Source organism: Camelus dromedarius, chromosome 22 (assembly GCF_036321535.1).
Source record: "Camelus dromedarius isolate mCamDro1 chromosome 22, mCamDro1.pat, whole genome shotgun sequence".
Lineage (NCBI taxonomy): Eukaryota > Metazoa > Chordata > Mammalia > Artiodactyla > Camelidae > Camelus > Camelus dromedarius.
Window position 1 is genome coordinate 11,751,958 of NC_087457.1, and position 20,141 is coordinate 11,772,098.

Consider the following 20,141-nt stretch of genomic DNA (forward strand, 5'->3'; position numbering starts at 1 on the left):
TTTAAAGCCCTGCCTTATAACTTTCCTGAAAGATTTCAGGCCTTTCACTTGTTCTATTTTTACCATAATCAGCAGTTTCAAAAACCTTTGCAGATGTCTCTGAAACACTTAATTTCTAGGGAATTTTTCGATTTCTTTCTGCTAGGAGAGCACTGCAGGCATTGGGGTTACGCCTTCTTAGGAATACCTTATTATAATTTTATGAGAAGCTAAGCAAGGAGACTGTAATGTTATTCCCATGTTGGCTTTATATTAAATAAACATTGATAACCCACAAAAATCTTGATCATAATTCAGACTCTCACCCCCAAATAGATTGTTTTGGGAGAAATAAATGTCCAAATGTATTCAGCTACTGTAGCCACAGAGGAAAATTTTCAAATATGGAGAGAAAAACCTTTTAAAACTCACCCTCTATGCATACGTAAACAACAATATTGATGAGTCAAAGTATGAATTCCTATGTCTGTATCTTACATTTTAAAGTTGGAACAGAGAAACTTTCTCGATATTTGATGTAAGACTTTGCTTTGAATAAGTTTGGCAATTAAGGTAAAGCCACCTCCCAGAGTGAAATCCTTAGGCTAGTTTATAACAGTTTCTACAAGTTTATAATAATAAAAATTGCCATCTGACTTTCCTTTTGAGATCAATCACCGCACACCAAGAGCAGCTAAGCTTATAATAATTTATTAAGGTTGCATATCACTTGTCATGTGTAATAAATTATAGAAACCATAGCATCTTTATAAACTATTTAGTGTATCTTATTCGTTTCCTAACGCTTAACTGCAGTACTGTAAGAAATTTCGATTATATTTTAGCTTTAGTTAGAAGATTTAAAAATTATAAAATCTGTTCACAGTACTTCAGCTTTGTGAAGGAACCCCCCCGCTCCTTTTAACTTTTGTGCAACCAGTTTGAAATGCATTTAAAAAAAAAAAAAATCCCCTTACAAACCAGAAGGTGGCATCCGGCTTTTCTGAGCGGCTGAAAATACTGCAGTTCCTTGAATTTTGTATTTAACACCCATGTGGTGCACTTTGTAAGGCATTGTCATAAATGCAAATAAATAATCAATTACTGATCTCTTTTTTTAAAAAATCTACCAATAGACAACCTCGAAGCTTCGCAACACTTTGAACATTCAAATAAAAAATTCAGTCAACAATTGCAGGGTGGGATTCTCTTTCCTGTTCCCTCTCTCCCTCCTCCCTCCCCTTACACAGCTTGGTTAAGGAAAAAAGAAGTCCAGGTTGAATTGAAGTCCCAGGGCCTGACAAAGAGACCGTGGCTGCATTTCTTCCCGATCCTTCTGTTATCATCCGTTTCAGTCCTCAGGACATCTGTCCAGACTCTCCTCCTGACATGAGCATCAGTCCTTTCCCACAGGGAGAGTTTTCCAGTCTTTGCTGAAAGCATTTCCTTCTCCTCTGGAACAGCACAAGCACGGGCGTGAAATTGGTTGGAGTCTCTGTCACCAGTTTGTTCTGTGCCTTTCCTGCCTCCGAGACCCCGGAGTCCCCTGAGCGGGAGAAGTGTGCAAGGCAGCAAGATGATGCTGTGTGTTAGGGTCTCACTGCCACGCTGGATCTTCAAACGTCCGTTCTGGGATAACGTCCTTATCCGTTTTCTGGTCCTCAGTGAACTTTGATGGAATATTTCCTCAGTTTCAGAAACTGGAAGAGCTTGTCTTTCGTCCTCTTTTTCAGGGCCATCAGGGCTCGCGTTTTCTCCTCCAGATCTTGGTCTCTGGCAAAAATGATCTTGGCTCTCTCCTCGGCTTTCTTGTCCCCAGAGTTTTTGAAGAGCCTCTGCAGGGCCTCTTGGTCGATGTTTTCAAAGATGTTGCCCACCGCTTTCTTACGGGAGGCCGTGTCGAAGTGGTAGCCGTGGACGGACGGGCTCACTCGGAGGGAGGTGGACATGGTGCAGGCTGCGTGGCGGGGCTTTGCTTTCATCGACGTGGGAATCTTCAGGAATTCAGCTCCTGGGCTCTCCAGAGAGTCTGTAGCAAAATCATTCCCCGGATGGCTATTTAAAGGGTGAACAAAAGCTCCGGGCTCAAGTTACACTGGTGACATCAGAGTGATCTCAAGGAAGAATCATCGCTGACCGGTTTAACAGTTGAGTTGCCAATATCCTGTTTCTGTGCAAAATGCTCCTGAAAGCTGTGTCCAGGGTTGGGACAGGCACGTGAGGATTTCTTTTTACCTCATCTGTGGCAACAGAAATATGCAGACTTGGGCTCAGCTATTTAAAAAAAAAAATTTTAGCTGAAACCGGGAGCGTGCAAAGATAAGACACAAACAACGTGGGTTAGACTCTCAAAATCTTTCCCAACAACGCAGACTGAACTTTCCGGTGGTTCTGCTGGCCACTGGGAAGTTTTCACTCCCAGAGATGTTATTAAAGTACAGTCCGAACAGCTGGCAGCGCGCCCCAGTGCCCTCTGGACGTCCCTCCCCAGGGCAACCCCACAGCTCTCGAGGGAAAGCTTAACAATCAAGGACGTTGATTTGGAGTTTGTCCGATTGGAGACTAGGAGTCAGACGCGACAAAAGGCTGACGTGCCACAGGCTGAATCTGTGACCTTTCAGAGATTGTGTACAAGTGCTAGTCTGCAACCACTGAAGAAAACTGTGATTTAATAATAATATTAATGACAGACACCTTAGGCTTGTGTATCAATACGACAATATCAAGAAAGCCGGGAGAAAAAGTTAAAAGGCGCTTTACGGACACAGTGCTCAAAAGGAACGAGTTGATTCTCTGCTTTAAGATGTACTTGGGCATTCCTCAGACATAGTCAGAGTAAGACTGACTTTGGAAAAATTCCAATTTGTTCTTCCCACTTGCCACAATATTCAGCCAGCCAGGGTCCCCACTGATGGATGGAGCACTTAACATCCCACTGAATGTGAAATGTCACCTCTCAGGGTCCCCAGAGATTTCCCTTCAGTCAGGGACCACCTGCCGCTCCCAGAACTCTAAGTAACAGGACTGGTCTTCGTTCTCCTCTTATCCAGTCATCTAGAAAAATGTACAACGGGAGAGAGTGTGGAGAAGACATCTCACTAGAAAATTGAGTTGGAGATTCTTCTGATACAGTCATTCATTCATTCACTTATTTACTCAATCAATGTTTACTAAAGGTTGATTTTTAGCTAGAACTTTTCTAGGCATTGGAAATACAACAGTAACCCACACTAAGCCCAATCAATGAAACAGAACATCCCTAACTTAAGTTAACGGAGTTTACGTGCTGCTGGGAAATAGACAATAGAAAAACGTACGTTTATAATATGGGTGCCATCAGAAAGTAATGCCGGAAGCAGTTGTTCTGAAGACGCAGAGGGTTGGAATTGGCATAGGATGTTCAGGGACAGCTTCTCTTCGTGTGACGTGGTACAAGGACCTGAAGCAGGTGAGGGAGTGAGCTGCGGAGATCCCGGAAGGAAGGAAGGAAGGAAGGGTGTTGGAGGCAGAGGAACAGCAGTACGAGGACTGAGGCTAAGAGTCTTCATGGGACATGTGAAGAACAGCCAGGATGTGAGTGTGGTTGGAGCAGAATCCCCAGAGAAGAGTAGGGGGAGAGGCTGATGGACCACAATTCAGTAGTCTTTCTCATAAAGTTTTGTTTTACTCTCTAGGAGACAGGCAGTCTTTGGAGAAATTGGAGCTGAGACATGACATGATTTCCCTTGTAATTAAAAAAATAAATAACTTTCATTTCTTAGTAGAGAGTAGATTTTTAGGGGGGCAAATCCGATCCCGAGCATATTGTGAAGGGGATGTGGAAAGGATTGCCGAGGGCCCCAGTTAGAGAACCAAAGACAGACAGGAGCCCTTCCTGAAAGATGCTTCTAGGAAAGACATTTCTCGGTGAGCTGGTGTGAAACTCATGAGCCATGGCAGCTGATACTTGTTCTGGGTTTTTTCCATGGAAGAACCCGACGTTCTGCTGCCTCGGACGAGGGATTTACTGGCATAACCAGCACACCTTTATCTCCCTCACTAATCTAATGAGAGTTACTATTATGGCAACAGGATTTTTACTGAGTCTTTATTAAGAGCCCTGCACAGGGCTGTGAAAATTACATAACCATCTTAATCGTCACCGCTCAAGGCATCGGCAGCCTTTTCTTGCTCTGCCCTTTCTTGAGGTAATTCTTACACGGGCTCATGCTTTTTATCCCCTATTCATTAATTAAATCCAAGGTTTGATTCCCAGCCTGCCCCATCCCCTTAAGTATGGACGCATTTATTTAACTACCACGCAATACAAATACATACGAATACGATACTAATAGCTGTTCAGTTATAAAAGTCAGAAACCCACCAATGATCTTTAACATCTTCTCTTTCTCTCCTGTCTCTATCTGTCTGTCTATCATCTATCAATCTACCTATCTCACCATGTTCCCCATCTATCTGTATGTCTGTCTATCATCTATCAGTCTACCCATCTCACCATGTTCCGTCTGTCAAGTCTACCTACAAAATATGTCTCTATCCACTTCCTCTCCGTTTTCCCTGCCACCATTCAGACAAGCCTCCATATGGTGGATGCTGTGATGCACAGCCCAGAACTCCCATTAAGATTTCCCCAGATGCAGGGGAGGGCGTAGCTCAGTGGTAGAGTGCCTGCTTAGCATGCAAGAGGTCCTAGGTTCAATCCCCAGTCCCTCCATTAAATAAATAATAATTTAAAAAATAATAATAAATAAAGATTTCCCCAGATGCTCCGCTGTCAGCCCCCTTTGGTGGTTGTCACCCCTGAAGAAGGTCACATCACCTGAGGCACCTCCCCCTCCCGGTACAGCTGCATCTAGTGACTGATCAACACAAGGGTATCAAAGCCCACTCCCCTCGCCCCAGTTCTGAGGAGTCGTCCACATTTCAGAACATCCTTTAAGGTCAGCTGAGTCCTCCCTCTGCCTGATGCTGTTTCTTTCCCGTGTGCAGGCACTGATCCCAAGAGCTGTCTGTGATAAATCACCTGCTGTTCTTCTCCATCTCGGAGTTTGCTTCCCTGGGAGCCCAGTCCTTGACACCCCATCATCTCTCACCTCTCCCGGCATCCCTGCTTCTACTCTGGTTCTCCATCCTCCGCGCAGCACCTGAGCAGTCTGGTGAGCCATCTGCTCAGACCAGCCCTGCTAGCACTCTTAGGATAAGCCTCAATATCTTAGCACGAACTTTCTGAGCATGGCCGGTCCTGGTCCCTAACTACTTCCACAGCTCCATAATTTGCCACTCTCTCCCCTGTTTTCCAATTCCTTGAACGCAGCCCGCTCATTCCTGGCCATGGGTCTTTGCCCATATTTTTCCTTTTTCTGGAATGTTCTTCTCTGCTTCTTAGCTCAGCTATTCATGCCTAAAATCTCACCTAAAAGCTCCTTTCTCAGACAGTTCTTCTCCGATCCTTCTAGACTTGAGCAGGCCTCCCCGCTGGTGGGCCCTCTGCCATCCCTCTGTAGCGAGTATTATAGAGTTTGTGAACATACCTTTATTCTTGGTATTTCTCATTTAAAGTCTGTCTCCACCAAGAGCAGGGATCATCAGATCTGCCTCCCTCACTAATGTGTCTGAAGCTCCTGGGTCACTGAATGTTTTCATAGTGGTGTTAATATCACTGTGCGTAATTCGCTTTGATCCTCGTAACAACCCCGTGCAGTGGAAACTCCTGTGATCATCATGTTCCAGATAAGGCAATTCGGTCCCTGCTGTAGTCTGACTATTCCCACCCCCTTAAAGTGTCCTTGTTCTAACCCCTGGAACCTATGAAAATAGGCCAAAAGGAAACTTCTATTGCAAAGGGGACTTATATGGCAAAAGGAATTTTGCAGGTGTAAATAAATTAAAGATCTTGAGATGTGGAGTCTGTCCTGGATTATCTCGGATTATTACATGGTCAGCCCGTGGAATCCTAAGAGTCCCTTAAATGAGGGAAGGAGGAAGTCAGAGGGGCGAGAAGATGAGACCCTGTTGACTTTGAAGCTGGAGGGTGAGGCTACGAGCCGAGGAAGGTAGGCAACCCAACCCCCAGAAGCTGGAAAAGGCAAAGAAACAGATTCTCCTGTAAATCCTACAGAAGGAACATAGCCCTGCAAACCCTTTTTAGACTTCTGGCCTCTGAGCTGTAAGATAATAAATCCACATTGTTTGAAGCTGCTAAATTTGTGGCAGTTTGTTAAGATGGCAATAGGAAACAAATTCCCTCTGCAAATCTGCAAATTCTTCAGCTACAGGAAGACAACTTGAACCCAGGGCTATCTGAATCCAAAGACCATGATTTGAAACCCTGTATTGAACTGCTCTCCAAGCAACTGCAAGCTGTCTCCTCAAAAAGCATGAATAATGTTTCTGCATGACATTGAGCAGCTCTCCCTGAGTACTGCCTAAAAGCATTCAGATGCATTTGAGAGATTAAGGAGTTTCAACATTGTTTAGAGGACAAGACCATCCGCAGAGAAACAATGTCAGTTTCTGTTTCCCAGAAATGTGACACAAGCCCTAGGGTTACGATTTGCTGATGCTCTTTGCAAAGGTAACTCCATCTGTGCTTGCAAAGCCTTTTGCTGCCGCCATCCTGTTCCTTCTCTTTGTAGAAATATTCTCCATGAATGATGTGGACAACAGAATCTAGAAAAATTACTGGCAAGGATTCACAAATTGCATGTGGATTGAGGCGGGGGGTCATGTCATATCAGCACCTTACAGGATTTTTGCTTTCTACAATAAAGACAGGAGATAATGTTTAAAAGAAGCAGCTTCTAAGCTAGTGTATTTTCTTCTGGGCACCAGTTTTCCAGTATTTTTTTCATTTCGCAAAGGAGATCTGTTAGCCAGTAATCAGTGAGCTTGGTTAGTTTTGTATCTGATGAGGAGGTTTGAGAAAACAAAGGGAAAGAAGAAAAAGAACACTTATTACCTAGTTTTCTTCGTACAATATCTAAATTATTCTTCATAATACTGGAAGTAGACATTATTGACCTCCATTTTCACCAAAGACAAAGAATTGGGCTGAACAACCTGCCCAAGATAAGGGGTAAAAACTGAATTCATTTCCAGATTTTTTTCTTATCCCCAAGTCTCTTCTGGGAAGGTTTTCCTGACCTTTGGCTTGGTCACCTGCCTCTCCTATTTGCACTACTGGGACCTTAGATTTGCCTTTTAAGATGAAAAAATTATGACTTATTTTATATATATATATATATATATATATATATATATATACACACACACACACACACACACACACACACACACATATATATATATATATATACACACACATATGTATATCTTTAAAATGCTAAAGATATTAAGGTATAGTAGCTGGTACATAATAAATATTTATTGAATTATTACATGAATAGATAAATGAACATAAGCACACAGAATTTACTTCAAAGCTGTTTTGGGTACCAATTTCTCTCCCTGGCAACTTCCTGAATGTGAAGACTATAGAAGCCAATACCTTAACCTTAAAGTGGATTCTCCCTGGACACCTTTGTTTTAACATCAGAATTTCATACTATTTCACATCTATTATCTCATTTGACCTCCACAGTATCAGTGGGATGTTCATCCCTATTTTACAGATAAGAAAACTGAGTATTACGGAAGTGAAATACAGTGCCCCAAATTTGGATCTAATTAAATGACAGAGCTGGCCCTGGAACTCTCATTTTTTTGATCCTTAAATCCTGTGTATTTTTTTTCCCCTACCTTTGCACGGCTTCCTGATTATGCTCATTATTTACTTATCTCTTATAGTTTGAAGATTCTATGCCAACTGTCTTTCATTTTTTTTCTTTTCATGAATTTATTCATTGATCTATAGATTCATTCACAAATAAATTGTTGAATGCTTGCTGTGTGCCAGGTTGAACGCTGTGAGCTTGAGGAATAGGTGGGGAGAAGTGACATAGTCTTTGTGTCTGTGGAACACAAGGTCTAGAAAAGAGAAGAGACTTTAGACAGATAAGTGAACATATAAATATATGAAGAAAATAGTTAGAAGTGCTAGAAAATGAAAAGTACCAGGTGATATGCAGGAGGAAACAAAGTGAAGCTTCATTTAAATTGTTTGAGTCATGAAAAGCCTTTCTGAAGAAGAGATGTTTAAGACATTAAGATTTGGCGTGAAGGTTGAAATTAACAAGGAGAGGAGCCCAGCAAAGGACATTGGAGGCATATGGAAATCCTGTGCAAAGGCCCTGGGGTGGGAATGCGTTTGAAGGATGGGGAAACAAACACAAAGACAATGCAGGTGGGAAACAGAAACCAACAAGGAGAGGAGAGGATGATGAGGCTAGGCCAGGTGATGGAGAGGATTGAAGACCGTGTTGAAGATTTAATTAATATTTTATCCTAAGTGCAGTGGGCAATCTTTCAAATTTTATAAGCAAGATGGGGGGTGTAATTTAATTTTTTCAAATTACTTTGACTGTTGGGCCATCAAAAATGACAACTAAAGAGAACAATTATGGCTTCAGAAGGTAAAGAGATGATTCCAACTGTAGTTTGGAAATAAACTCAAAGGGACATGGTGATCAGTTGAATAGGTGTTGGGTAAGTGTCAAGGGTTACTCCCAGGTTAAGTTGTGGGCTCTTAGGAGGGATGGTTGAGCTAGGGATGGTGCCAGTTGAGAAGATTTGGGAGAAAAAGCAAAGGTTCCGTTATGCACACAGTAAATCCAAAATTCCTGGAGAACACCCACGAAGATGACAGGATGTATGGATCTAGAGCTCAGAGGAGAAGTCTGAAATGTAATTTTAATTCTTTATTTGTTCTCGGTGATAACTGTCAAGAAATTAACATGGACCGCAGCTTTCTTTACCCTACATAAATCCAGAACCACAGAGCGATGCCTGGCACAAAGTAGAACACATATACAGACTTTTAGAATTATTTTAAGAAAGGAAGATACAGAAGCTTCGAGAGGGCTGAGTCACAGGCAAAAACGATGCTCAGTACTCAAGTGACCTCTTCACTGGACACTGAAATCGCCCTCATTTTTCTATACTTAACGACTGAAAAGGCATCTCTTCAGTAATTACTTTGAGGCCCTGTATTAGATCCCATATTTTTAGATAAAACCTAGACAAGATTTCCATTCCTTCTATAGTTGTGGTTAATCCCCGTTAAAAATTAATCAGCGAACACTTTTATTTCAGTAAATTTCATTAAATGTACTTTCAGCCTTTCATTATAGCTGATGAGAATGAACGGCGGTTTTCTTTAGAAACTTTGATTCTGACATTTACTGTTGATTACAGAGAGGAACTACTTAAGCCTTCTGAAACAATAAAAATTTCAAAAAAAAAAAAAGAAAAAAACCAGAGAAACGCATTTTCAAAACCTTCTAGTCAAAATATGGGGAAGAATCCACAAGTTACTGCCAAGATGGTTTTCGAAAAGTGATGCTTTTTAAAATGGTGCTTTTGCATGTGAAATGAAACAGCTGTCTTTGCTTAAGCCAAGGTCTATATTTGAAATGTTTTCTAAAAAAGGAACTACAGATAAGCTTTTCTTTTTTTAAATTTTAATTGGCTGGCTGTTCAGATTTAGATATTGAGCTCCTGGTAGTAATAACTTCTTTCAAGAGGAAACAGTTGTGAACATAAACTAGTATGTTTTTCTCAGGAAGTAAGCATGAGATATTTATATGTATTTATAGTAGCGTGTGTGTTCCTATAATCTATGACTAAGGCTAAAATAAGTCCTTAGGAACCAACTCCCCCTGACTCGTAGCTCCCACCTACTCAGTGCGTGCTTTGAGCTGAAAGTTGTGACACGGGTGTATTTCAGTTTTCCCCGAAATGGAACCATACACACAAGGAAAGGAGAACTTCCGGCACATGCTTCCCAGATTTTGTAAGTGGTGTCGCAAGTGATACACCAGGCGACCACTTCAAAAGTCCCTTCTCTGTTTTTTCGCTGAGCTCAGTATAGTCACACCTGGCTCCTCTCTCTGCAGACTGACCTAATTTTCTGTGACTTTCCAAGAACTATACATGCAACCCAAACCTGTAAGGGGCATGGAGAAATCTGATCAGTGATGGTTCTCAGAGCCACTGAGGGACCCCTCGGAGCCTGGGAATTCTTCATTAGGTAAAGCAAATTCTTAGCAGGGACAACATATCTCGGGTTAAATATTGAAAGTTTATGAGACGGAAGATGTATTAGGCTTGTCCGAGAAGTGCCAAGTGGTAGAAATAAGGCCAATGCAAAAAGCTGCAGGAAGGCAGCTTCTGGTTTTGGTTTTTTGGTTTTATTTATTTATTTTATTGAAATATAGTCAGTTCACAATGCTGTGTCAATTTCTGGTGTACAGCATCATGTTTCAGTCATACATGTACATACATACATTCCTTCACATATTCTTTTTCATTATAGGTTACAAGATAGTGAATATAGTTCCCAGCGTTATATGGTATAAACTTGTTGTTTTATCTATTTTACATATGGTAGTTGGTGTCTGCCAATCTCGAATTTATCCCAATTTATCCCTTCCCACCCTCTTTCCACCCTGGTAACCGTAGGTTTGTTTTCTATTTGTGTGAGTCAGTTTCTGTTTTGTAAATAAGTTCGTTTGTGTCTATTTGTTAGATGCCACATATGAGTGATATCGTATGGTATTTTTCTTTCTCTTTCTGGCTCACTTCACTTAGAATGACGATCTCCAGGTCCATCCATGTTGCTGCAAATGGCATTATTTTATTCTTTTTATGGCTTCATAGTATTCCATTGTATATAGAATTTCATCTTGAGTCAAAGTTACCCAAGTAGATCCAAACAGACTCCCAACACATTCAACGGGCACCCATTTTCCAGTGCATGAGGTGAAAACCTGACTCTCAGCTAACTTCCTCTTCCTCTATGTTGAGGACCTACTAAGTGCCTAGCCTGCCACCCACATGAATATGAGTCCTGACAATGCTGGGAGAACTGCGCAATTGCTGTACAATCTAAGCCTGTGCTGGCTACAAATTGGCACTTGCCACCTGCCTTTACGAGGACTGGGTCACGCTGGCACTTGCCATCTACCTCTGCTTGGATTAAATCGCAAGCCACTGCAGCCGCTGACCTCCATCACCCAGGAGGAGCTCAGGATGGACGTCAGGAATGAGGCGCTCTCTGCTCTGGGAAAACTGGCTGAATGGGCCTTCAGATAGTTAGATGTTTTCAGGAGAGGATTTTATGCCCCCAATTCTTGCACCTCCTCGTATCTAGAAAAGCACTAAAATTATTAACGGTGAAATCTGCTCCTTGTGACCAGCAGCAACCTTCTGCCTAAATGTGTGCTTGGCTGCACGTACCCCCTTCACTGAAATCATATATAATACTGAGTTTTCCCCCTCCCTCTCTGGAACAGTTTCTCAGAGCCATCTGAGAGGCCGTCTCCTGGGCTATAGTCCTCATTTTGTCCCAAATACAACTTAACCCACAACTCTCACGTTGTGTGATTTTATTTCCGTCAACACCTATCTCTCTATAGATAAACCTACTTTTCTACTCGAGTGTGTCGAATCTGTTTTCAGACAGGCTGGAAAGGAAGAGAAAGTAACATATTTTTATGAATATTCATGTGTTTCAGGATCATTCAGAGATTAGCACGCAATAAGAATTTCTTATATAGGGATTTATGACTCAAACGCGGAGGAAACAGATCATGGCCCCTGAACTTTGCTTTTGTTTTGAACGTTGAGGAACTGGTCCATGGTCATTGAGTAAGACTGACTGAAGGCTGACTGCGTGCTTTGGAGTGTATTAACTTGTCTTTATTTGTCTTCTGTCTTTTTCTTTTTCAAGGTAGCATGCTCTACACATGCTCTCAAATCTCATTAAATGTTATTTCTAGGTAATTACATTCTAAGTTCTACTGTGCATTAAATAATTCCTCTAGCAATAAAAATGAATTCAACTGAAATGTGGACAGAGTCATGCCATCTGTCTGTGCTATCACATAGATTCTGTGACCAGAACGGCACCCCCGTGCCTAGTTCACAGATTAGGTTCAGAAAGGGGAGGCAATTTTCTGAGGGACATAAGCTGTTTTCTGGTGGCTCAGGAAGGGTTAAAACCAACCTATGACTGACCTCCGGGAAATCTGGGTAATGGGCCCAGGGTTCCTCTTGCGTGTCTGAGACTTCTCTCGCCTCTTTCCAGGTAACGAATGCCTACCCTTCCATTCAAAGAGACTCAGGGCAAAGTGATGGAGAGTCAGCACTTCACAGTTGAAGACGAGTAAGAATAACTTTCCGTGGTACCTTTCAGAGAGGAGGCGATTTGCATTTACGCTGTATTTCCTTCCCGCATGTGATGGAGACCTGCCACTTATGCAGTCAAGGAGCCAATGAAAGCGTACAGTCAGCTTTCTTCCCTGGTCGTGATTTCTGTGCAGCTTCTTAACCCTAGCTCCTCATAGCAGTTATCCACCTGACCAGTGGTGGTTGTCAGTTAATCACAAAAGCTATGTTGAGGACCTACTAAGTGCCTGGTCTGCCGCCCACTTATTTTGACTTTCGAAAGAAAGATGTGGAGCCCGAGGGCGAGTTATGCTCACTGGAACAACGTGGTTCTGCCTCCAGTTCCCAGCTCCGTCCAGCGCTCTGTTTGTCTAACTTTAAAGCACTTTAGAACACCATGTTCCCTGGCCTTCCCCTGGTCCGATCAGGCTCTGTCTGAGTCCCCGAGGGGACTATAGTTCTTGGCTTGCTTGTTCACAGGCTCCAAGTCCAGAAGGAAGCAGGGGAGGACAGCCAAAGATGCACTGCCAGCAGCTGCCAGGTTACGTGTTCACCGGCCCCCCCCCCCGCCTCCCTCTGATGCCCAAAGCCCTGTGCAAAAAAGAATCCGGCTGTCCTGGCATCCCCACCTTCCTTCCTCTTTGTACCTCTGGCAGGAAGTCCCTGATACAAGATCTCACACACACAGACCCCTAGAATAATGGCATAATGCAGCCTGAATCTTGACCTTAGTCCAGAGTTTTCGGCTTGTCTAGAAGCCAGCAAAACTGTGAAAGACCGCGTCAGATCCATCATCTATTGAGCAGGATTCTGAGAATGGCCTTGTTATCGGACCCCCGACACTGAAACCAAACACCGGGGTCACGGCATCTCACAGCTGGGAGGGCAGCGGAGTCTTTGGGAAAAGAGAAGTGGGAAAAGGCAGAGTACTGGACGCTGGGGCTCAAGTCACTCCTCCTCTGCAAGTTTGCTGTTTCTCTGAGGACTGTGTGGCTGCAGCAGACCCAGAATTCCATTTTTCGGAGAATCCCAGAACTGCAAGGGATGTCAAGGCATCTGAGTGGCTGTCTCCTGCCTCTGGTTCAGACCCCCCACCCTCCAGTCACCATTTTAAGCAGGAAACTGGAAGTTCTCCTAACTTGGCTCCCCCAACCCCTGGGCAATGCTTCTGTGTTGACTAATCACTTAGTTTTTATTTTGATGACTTTGGTGGAAGACGGGGAATTTGTTTCTTTTTTAGAAAAATTCTAGAGAAAAGCTAAAAAGTCTGAATAATGACTGCCTGGAATTGAACACCAGATAGGTGATGGCCGGGATGAGCCAGCGTTCTGGCAAGCGGGGCTCCCAGTCTGCGCAGAGGAGAGAGGGAAGGGAAGTTTCCCCTGTTCTGTGTGCCTTTCAGACACTTTACAAGTTGTCACCAGGGTCCTGTAAGATGGGGACTTGGATGTTTGTGGAAAGTGAGGTTTATTTAATAACTGAATGCCCAGGGTCTCGTTCTTTTGTTTGAATCCAAAACCACAGGGAGCCTTTCCAACAAACTGCTACATCCACCATGTTGACATGGTCTTGATTTCTGTCTCTTACCCTCCTTTTCTCCTAAATCTACATTCATGGTGTGCTTTATCCACAGTGTCTATTTCTCCATCATCTATGTATATCTATCTCTATCTCTATCTCTCTCTTTCTTTCTCTCTCTCTCTCTCTCACTATCTATATCAAATCTAAAATAATCATCACAGCCACTTGTTGAACTCATGAGGAAACTGAGACTTCAGGAAGTGAAGTATCACACAGAACACTGAGCCGCTGAGAAGGAGTGGCCATCCCATCTCCGTGTGACCCTGGTCCCTGCTATTCCCCCTGCATTTGTGTGGGACATCTGAAAGAGTGCTTGACGCATGTTAATAATTGTGCAGCTGCCTTAGACCCAAGAGAACAGATTGGGGAGGGCTCTGTGACGGAGGAGCTGTGTGAATAGGGTAGAGAAGGGAGGAGAGCCATGCCTCAGATGGAAAGTCGAATAAGGTTTAAAGAGATGGATAACGTTTATCTCAAACACTGTTCAGGGCTTACCCTGTGTCCTGGCACTGCAGTGTCTCCACTCAAAAAATTCTACTAATAATGGGGGAGACAGATGCAGACAAAAAGAACTCACCCCATCTCTGCCCTGCTAGCTCGCTTCTCTCCTAGTTCGTCCTCTCCTGGGCAATGGGAACAGTACCCATCCCAGTTCTCTCCTTCCTGCCACTTGTTCCCTCTCTCTCTCCACCTGATGGACAATTCAGTGACAATCCAGTAGCTTCTGATGGACCAGCTTCTCAGACTGTCACAAACTCTCCTGCCCCCTCCCCACCTCCTCCACCGCCATCTTTCTTCTCCTGGGTTACGGCAAACGTTCTCTACTGTTCCCCTGCAGAACATCTGGAATGAATCCTTTAAAGCATCAATCTCATCATAATTCTTCCTGTGGATAAAGTCCTTCAGCTGCTCCACATTGAAGAGAGTAAGACGCGAACCTCTTATGTGAGCCTTCAGAGCTCACTTGAGATGGTCCCCACGCACATATATGGCCTTCGTCTCCATCTGTCTGTCTCTCTATCAGGCCTTTCTGCTCTTAGTGTATCAAGAGTACTCCTGCTTTAAGACTTTACTATGGCCCTTTGCACAGAACCATTTCTATGCACCCACTAGGGGTGGGCCCTAAGTCACTGATGGTGTCCTTGTAAGAAAAGGGAAAATCTGGACACAGAGGAGAAGGCCATGTGAAGACTAAAGCCAAGACTGCAGTGATGCATCAAATAGCCAAAGGATGCCAGGGGTCGCTGGTGATGACCAGAAGTTAGAAGAAGCAAGAAAGGATTCCTTGCCTAGAGCCTCTAGAGAGAGACAGCCTAGGTCTCCAGCATCTTGATTTCAGACTTCTAGCCTCCAGAACCACCAGAGGATAAATGTCCGTTGTTTTATACAACTCAGTTTGTGATCATCTGTACAGCAATCCTGATCAAAATTCCCCCGTGACTAATTCTCTGTCCCACTGCTGATTTTATTTCATCCATAGCATTTATCACTCTGAATTATCATTATGTCATCATATATGTAATTAATAGATACATTTGTAATATTTATACCTACATACTGATATTTCTAATATTTATATCTACATGTATGTGTAATATATGGATATTTGAAAGCACAAAATGTATTTATCTTCTTCACTGAACACCTCAAGAATTGTCTGAGTATAATAAGGCTATGTCAGTGTCTGTTGAATGAATAGGTGAGCTTTGTGAGCGTGGTAATAGACCCATGCTCAGATAACCTCTGAGCCAAAGTTTTTATTATAAATGCTGAAAGCTCTTTCCTCGCTGAAGGCCAGGTTATCTCAAACGCGAAATGTTGTCCCAATGCTTCATTTCATAAATCTAATTCTGGGAACACTGAACTTCAGTTCTGTTCCATTTATTCAAACTCCCAGAGAAATGAGGAGAGTTATAAAGATATGATTTTGTGTCAGTTAAGGGGTCTATTGTATGCGTTAGTGTGACTCCTACTGTAAACATCTAAATTTGAAACAATAACTGTAATGAATTCATCCAAAAAATTAAATCAAATGTATCAGGTGAAAAGACACAGTTAATTTACTTTTATCTGTCCCCATGACTTAAGAATTGAAACAGGAGATTCCTGAACAGTTATGATTTTTCCTAAGACTTGACAGAAGTAAGTTCATGTTTGAAATCTGAGTTTGGGTTTAGCTACATTGAGTACAGTGGTTCATGCTCGAATTCATCATATGATCTGCTTAATTAAGTTTGTACTGACGTCACACTCTGTTGTCTGAGTGTAAAACCTTACAGACATGTTATCAGAGATGAGTCCTATTGCAGAAAGATCACGTTTATTCCAGTGGGAAAAGTTCAGGCTTCAAGACTCGAAATCCTCCAATTTCAATCACAATGCACTATATAATCATGGGTAAAAAACCCTAATTTTCTGGGCATGACATTCTGTTTTTCACGGCTTTTGTTTTCTTTTAAAAATCATCATCAAAGTAATAGAGGCTTGTAACAACAATGTAGCAAACACACACACAAAATAGAATGCCAAAGACATAAATCAGGCCCAGTCTTACCAGCCTCAAATAACAACTATTAACACTAGTTTATTTCTCTCCAGTTGGTTCTGTATGCATATAGTCATAAAAAATACATGCATGGAAAAATGGATGTGTTTCGCACAAAATTAAGAACATATGGTACACAATATACAGCTTTTGTATCCTGCTTTTTTGGGGGGCTATATAAATACTGGTTTCTTTTATTCACATTCGATGTGAATTTTTGTGTGTGTGTGAGAATATGATTTTAAAAGGTTGCCCAATATTGAATGACGCAAATATACTATAAAGTAACAAGCAGTCTATTGTTGAAAATTTAATCTATTTCTAATTTATAAGTGATGTTTCAGTAAATATTGTCCTTAAATCTTTGTGTACATTGCCAATGACATCCCTGAGGTGAATTTATGGGTGGAATTGTAGGGTCAAAGTATATGAACACTCTGAAGACTTTTGTACCAATTCACCATTCCTTGCCTGCCCACCTACCTACCAGAAGTATTTTTGTAACTCTACACGTAAAATGTACACATATACACAAAATTTCTAGCTAAGTAAAAAATAGAATTTCATTGTTTTAATTTTTTTTTAATAATGAAAAGATTTTAAAAATTGTACCACTCTGGTGGGGGATGTTCAAAATGGGGGAGACTCTGTATGTGTGGGGGCAGGAGGTACCTGGGAAGTCTCTCTAACGTCCCCTCAATTTTGCTATGACCCTAAAACTACTTCAAAAAAATAAATTTTTAAAAAGACATAAATGAACTTCTTTACAAAACAGAAACAGACTCACACATATAGAAAACAAACTTATGGTTACCAGGGGGAAACGGGGTGGGAAGGGATAAATTCAGAGTTCAAGATTGGCAGATACTAACGACTCTATATGAAATAGATAAACCACAAGTTTACACTGTAGAGGACAGGGAACCATATTCAATGTTTTTAGGTAACCTATAATGAAAAAGAATAGGAAACTGAATATATGTGTGTGTGTGACTGAAACATGATGCTGTACACCAGAAATTGACGCGATATTCTAAACCAACCATACTTCAATTAAAAAAAATGAAAAATAAAGTTTTAATTAACAAAAATCTACAGTCGAGTTTCTCGTCTTTCTGATCAAGACTGATTTTCTCAGTCTTTTCCTCCATCTGTACGTTGGGAAGAGCACCCTCACTGTGGTATGATATCCTGTGATAAAGATTCACACACTGCACTTTTTATTAGGATAGCAAACCCCAAGAGGACGTGGGATCTCCGAATGCAGTGGTTTTCGTTCCATTAATAGGCTCGTGAAGGGTTTGTTTTTATGGATTTTCCACTTCTGCTTTAGTAGCAGGAAGCTCCGAGTGCAACCGGGATGTTCAGTTTTTGTAATTATCTCTGCACCGTGTTTTCTGGCTTCATAACTGCTTCTCCTTCATTATTGCCTTTTTAAACATTTTTTGATTATGATTTTAATTATTTAATGTTTCACTTTGTAGGCCATGTCAAATAACTTCTGGAAGTAGGCTGAGTGTAAATATGATGTAATTGTGGTCGTGGTACAGTTGTTGTGAAGCATTTTTTTTTCTTTATCTCTTGTCTGGGTGATGCTCTCTCTTCCGTCTTGTGTGCACATTTTAGTTCTTAGAATTGAGAAGGAGATCTTGGATTAAATTCAGGTGCTATTATATGATTTTTCAAGGGGATGAGGTCAAAGGACTCACTTTCATTCAGCAGAATTTTACATACAATGAGGAAGACGGTAGAAAACTCCCAGTAAGATGCGTGACTCTTCCAGGAGCATCCAAGCCAGAGGCTTTGGTTTTGTTAACGAATCTTCTCCTTTTCCCTACTGTATACAAGTGTAAGTTAGTCACATTATGCATAACTGGGAAGAAAAGTATATGATAAATGTTAGATTCCCATTGAGAATTAACAGTCTGCTGCGGCCCATAAATTCAGTGTCATCTCTTGGGTTCCTGATAGCGCCGTATGTGACAAGATAAATTGCTTAGTAAGTTTAAGTAAATTACGGAGTTTTATTAATCTTAAAAATGAAGCTGAAACTCGTGACATTTTAAACATGTTCACAAGGCAATGTGAAAAAACTCCCAATCAAAGCTCAAGAAAAGGGCAACCTTGAACCCACACACAGCTCTTGTTTTGTATTCTTTTAAAAAGAACTCCTTGCCTAGGATAAAACTGCGCACGTCACAGAAATGGAAGACTGAGGACTCGTACCCACGCAGACACGTATGCAAACACACACCCCTCTCCTGTCATTCTGCACACATTTCTGCTGACAGGCATCTAGCTTCATCCAGCCCAGACGCAGTCACGTGAGGAGGACCAGGAATAAACACACATCACCGCCCCTCCCCCTCTTTTTCAAAGTATTTCCCAACCTCTCTTAGTTACTGCTCCATTAGGTCCTGAGTTCCCTGAGAATCTCATTCGATTCTCAGTCATCTGTTCATCTCCTACGAGGATTTACATAATCCACGATGGATACTAAGTATGTGTTTGTTAAATGAATGAATCATGTTGGATAGAAATTGTCTTAAGCCTGCAGAACCTTGTGTGTGCTTCTGTGAGTGGTGTGTGTGTGTGTGTGTGTGTGTGTGTGTCACAGAGAGAAGGAGAGAGAAGAGGACATTCAGTATGGCCCCCTGCTTCAAGAAATGCCACCGCTAGAGCTACCGTACGTCCTTGGCCACCGGAGTGCATCTTTGCCTATTTTTGAGAAAATGAGTTGTTTTTTCTCTGAAAATCAGCTCCATGTAGATCATGGCTGGAAAATGGGAGTGAGTAAATACAGACTCCAAGACTCAACTGTCGAGCACGAAATTACATTCTCTGCATCCTTTTTCTTCTCATTCATAGAAGAGAGAATGGAAAATTTCTTTATTTTCTCTCGTCTCTCTATGGCAGAGAATAATGACCTTTAAGTTTCAACAGCACAGGTAGTTAGAGGTCCCTGTGAGCACTGAGTGAGTGAATTTGGGAGAAATATCCTGTTAGATTCCTGAGAGCCTCTGGTCACATTTTCATCAATCAATCACCAGGTACCTGAGTTTATGGGCATTTCTGCTCGGAGATATTTACTACGCATGGTTGATTTATTAACATTGAACACACAGCCAACAACACTCTAACTCTTGTGCAAACGGAACTTATCTGGCACATGTTTTCTCTCTGAAGGAAATCGCACAGGACAGCACTCAGCAGTCCATCTGGGGGCCACTTTAAAACAGCAAAATCGCCCATAAAAAGCACAAACATGGGGATGCTAAATACAACATTTACAATACGATTGCCTCTGTGCCTCAATTTTGGTTGACAGCAGCCCCCTCCCCACTACTGAAAAGAACGTTGCTGACTTCCTGTTTAACAAACGATGGTGAAGAAGGGCGAGGCGTCAGTCATCCTACCTATGAAAATAGGGCACATGCTTTGCTTTAAAAGGATAAAGATAAAAGGTCTGTAAGTGGCTGTGTCTCCATCCATTGTTTCAGGCAGGCGACGCTGACTCACTGTCCTGACGGCCAGGGGAAATCCTGTATTTCCCTCTCTGGGGCTTTTGGTTTAATCTTGCTTAAGAGAGGCAGGCGCTTTATTGTTCTGCTGGAGCCACGGTGTCACTCTTCCAGACACACTTGTGCTGAGGTTCAGGTGGCCTCTATAAATCACGTCACTGGAACTTGGGGACATAACTTTTTCTCCGTCTATTGTTTGGACACCGGGGAGCATTGCGCTGGCATATACG

The 20,141-nt window shown here is 42.1% G+C and overlaps 1 protein-coding gene across 1 annotated transcript; it reads right to left on the bottom strand.

Moving 5' to 3' along the window:
* Positions 1-674: 674 nt before the first annotated feature.
* On the bottom strand, positions 675-2,026 carry TCIM (transcriptional and immune response regulator). The gene has a single exon (XM_010976926.3). It carries the CDS (start codon positions 1,959-1,961, stop codon positions 1,641-1,643), a length of 321 nt encoding a protein of 106 aa, XP_010975228.1. The 5' UTR covers positions 1,962-2,026; the 3' UTR covers positions 675-1,640.
* Positions 2,027-20,141: the final 18,115 nt, after the last annotated feature.

What these genes read in the sequence shown, in the direction of transcription:
- TCIM (XM_010976926.3), bottom strand. Translation starts at nt 1,961, where the DNA reads ATGAAAGCAAAGCCCCGCCACGCAGCCTGCACCATGTCCACCTCCCTC.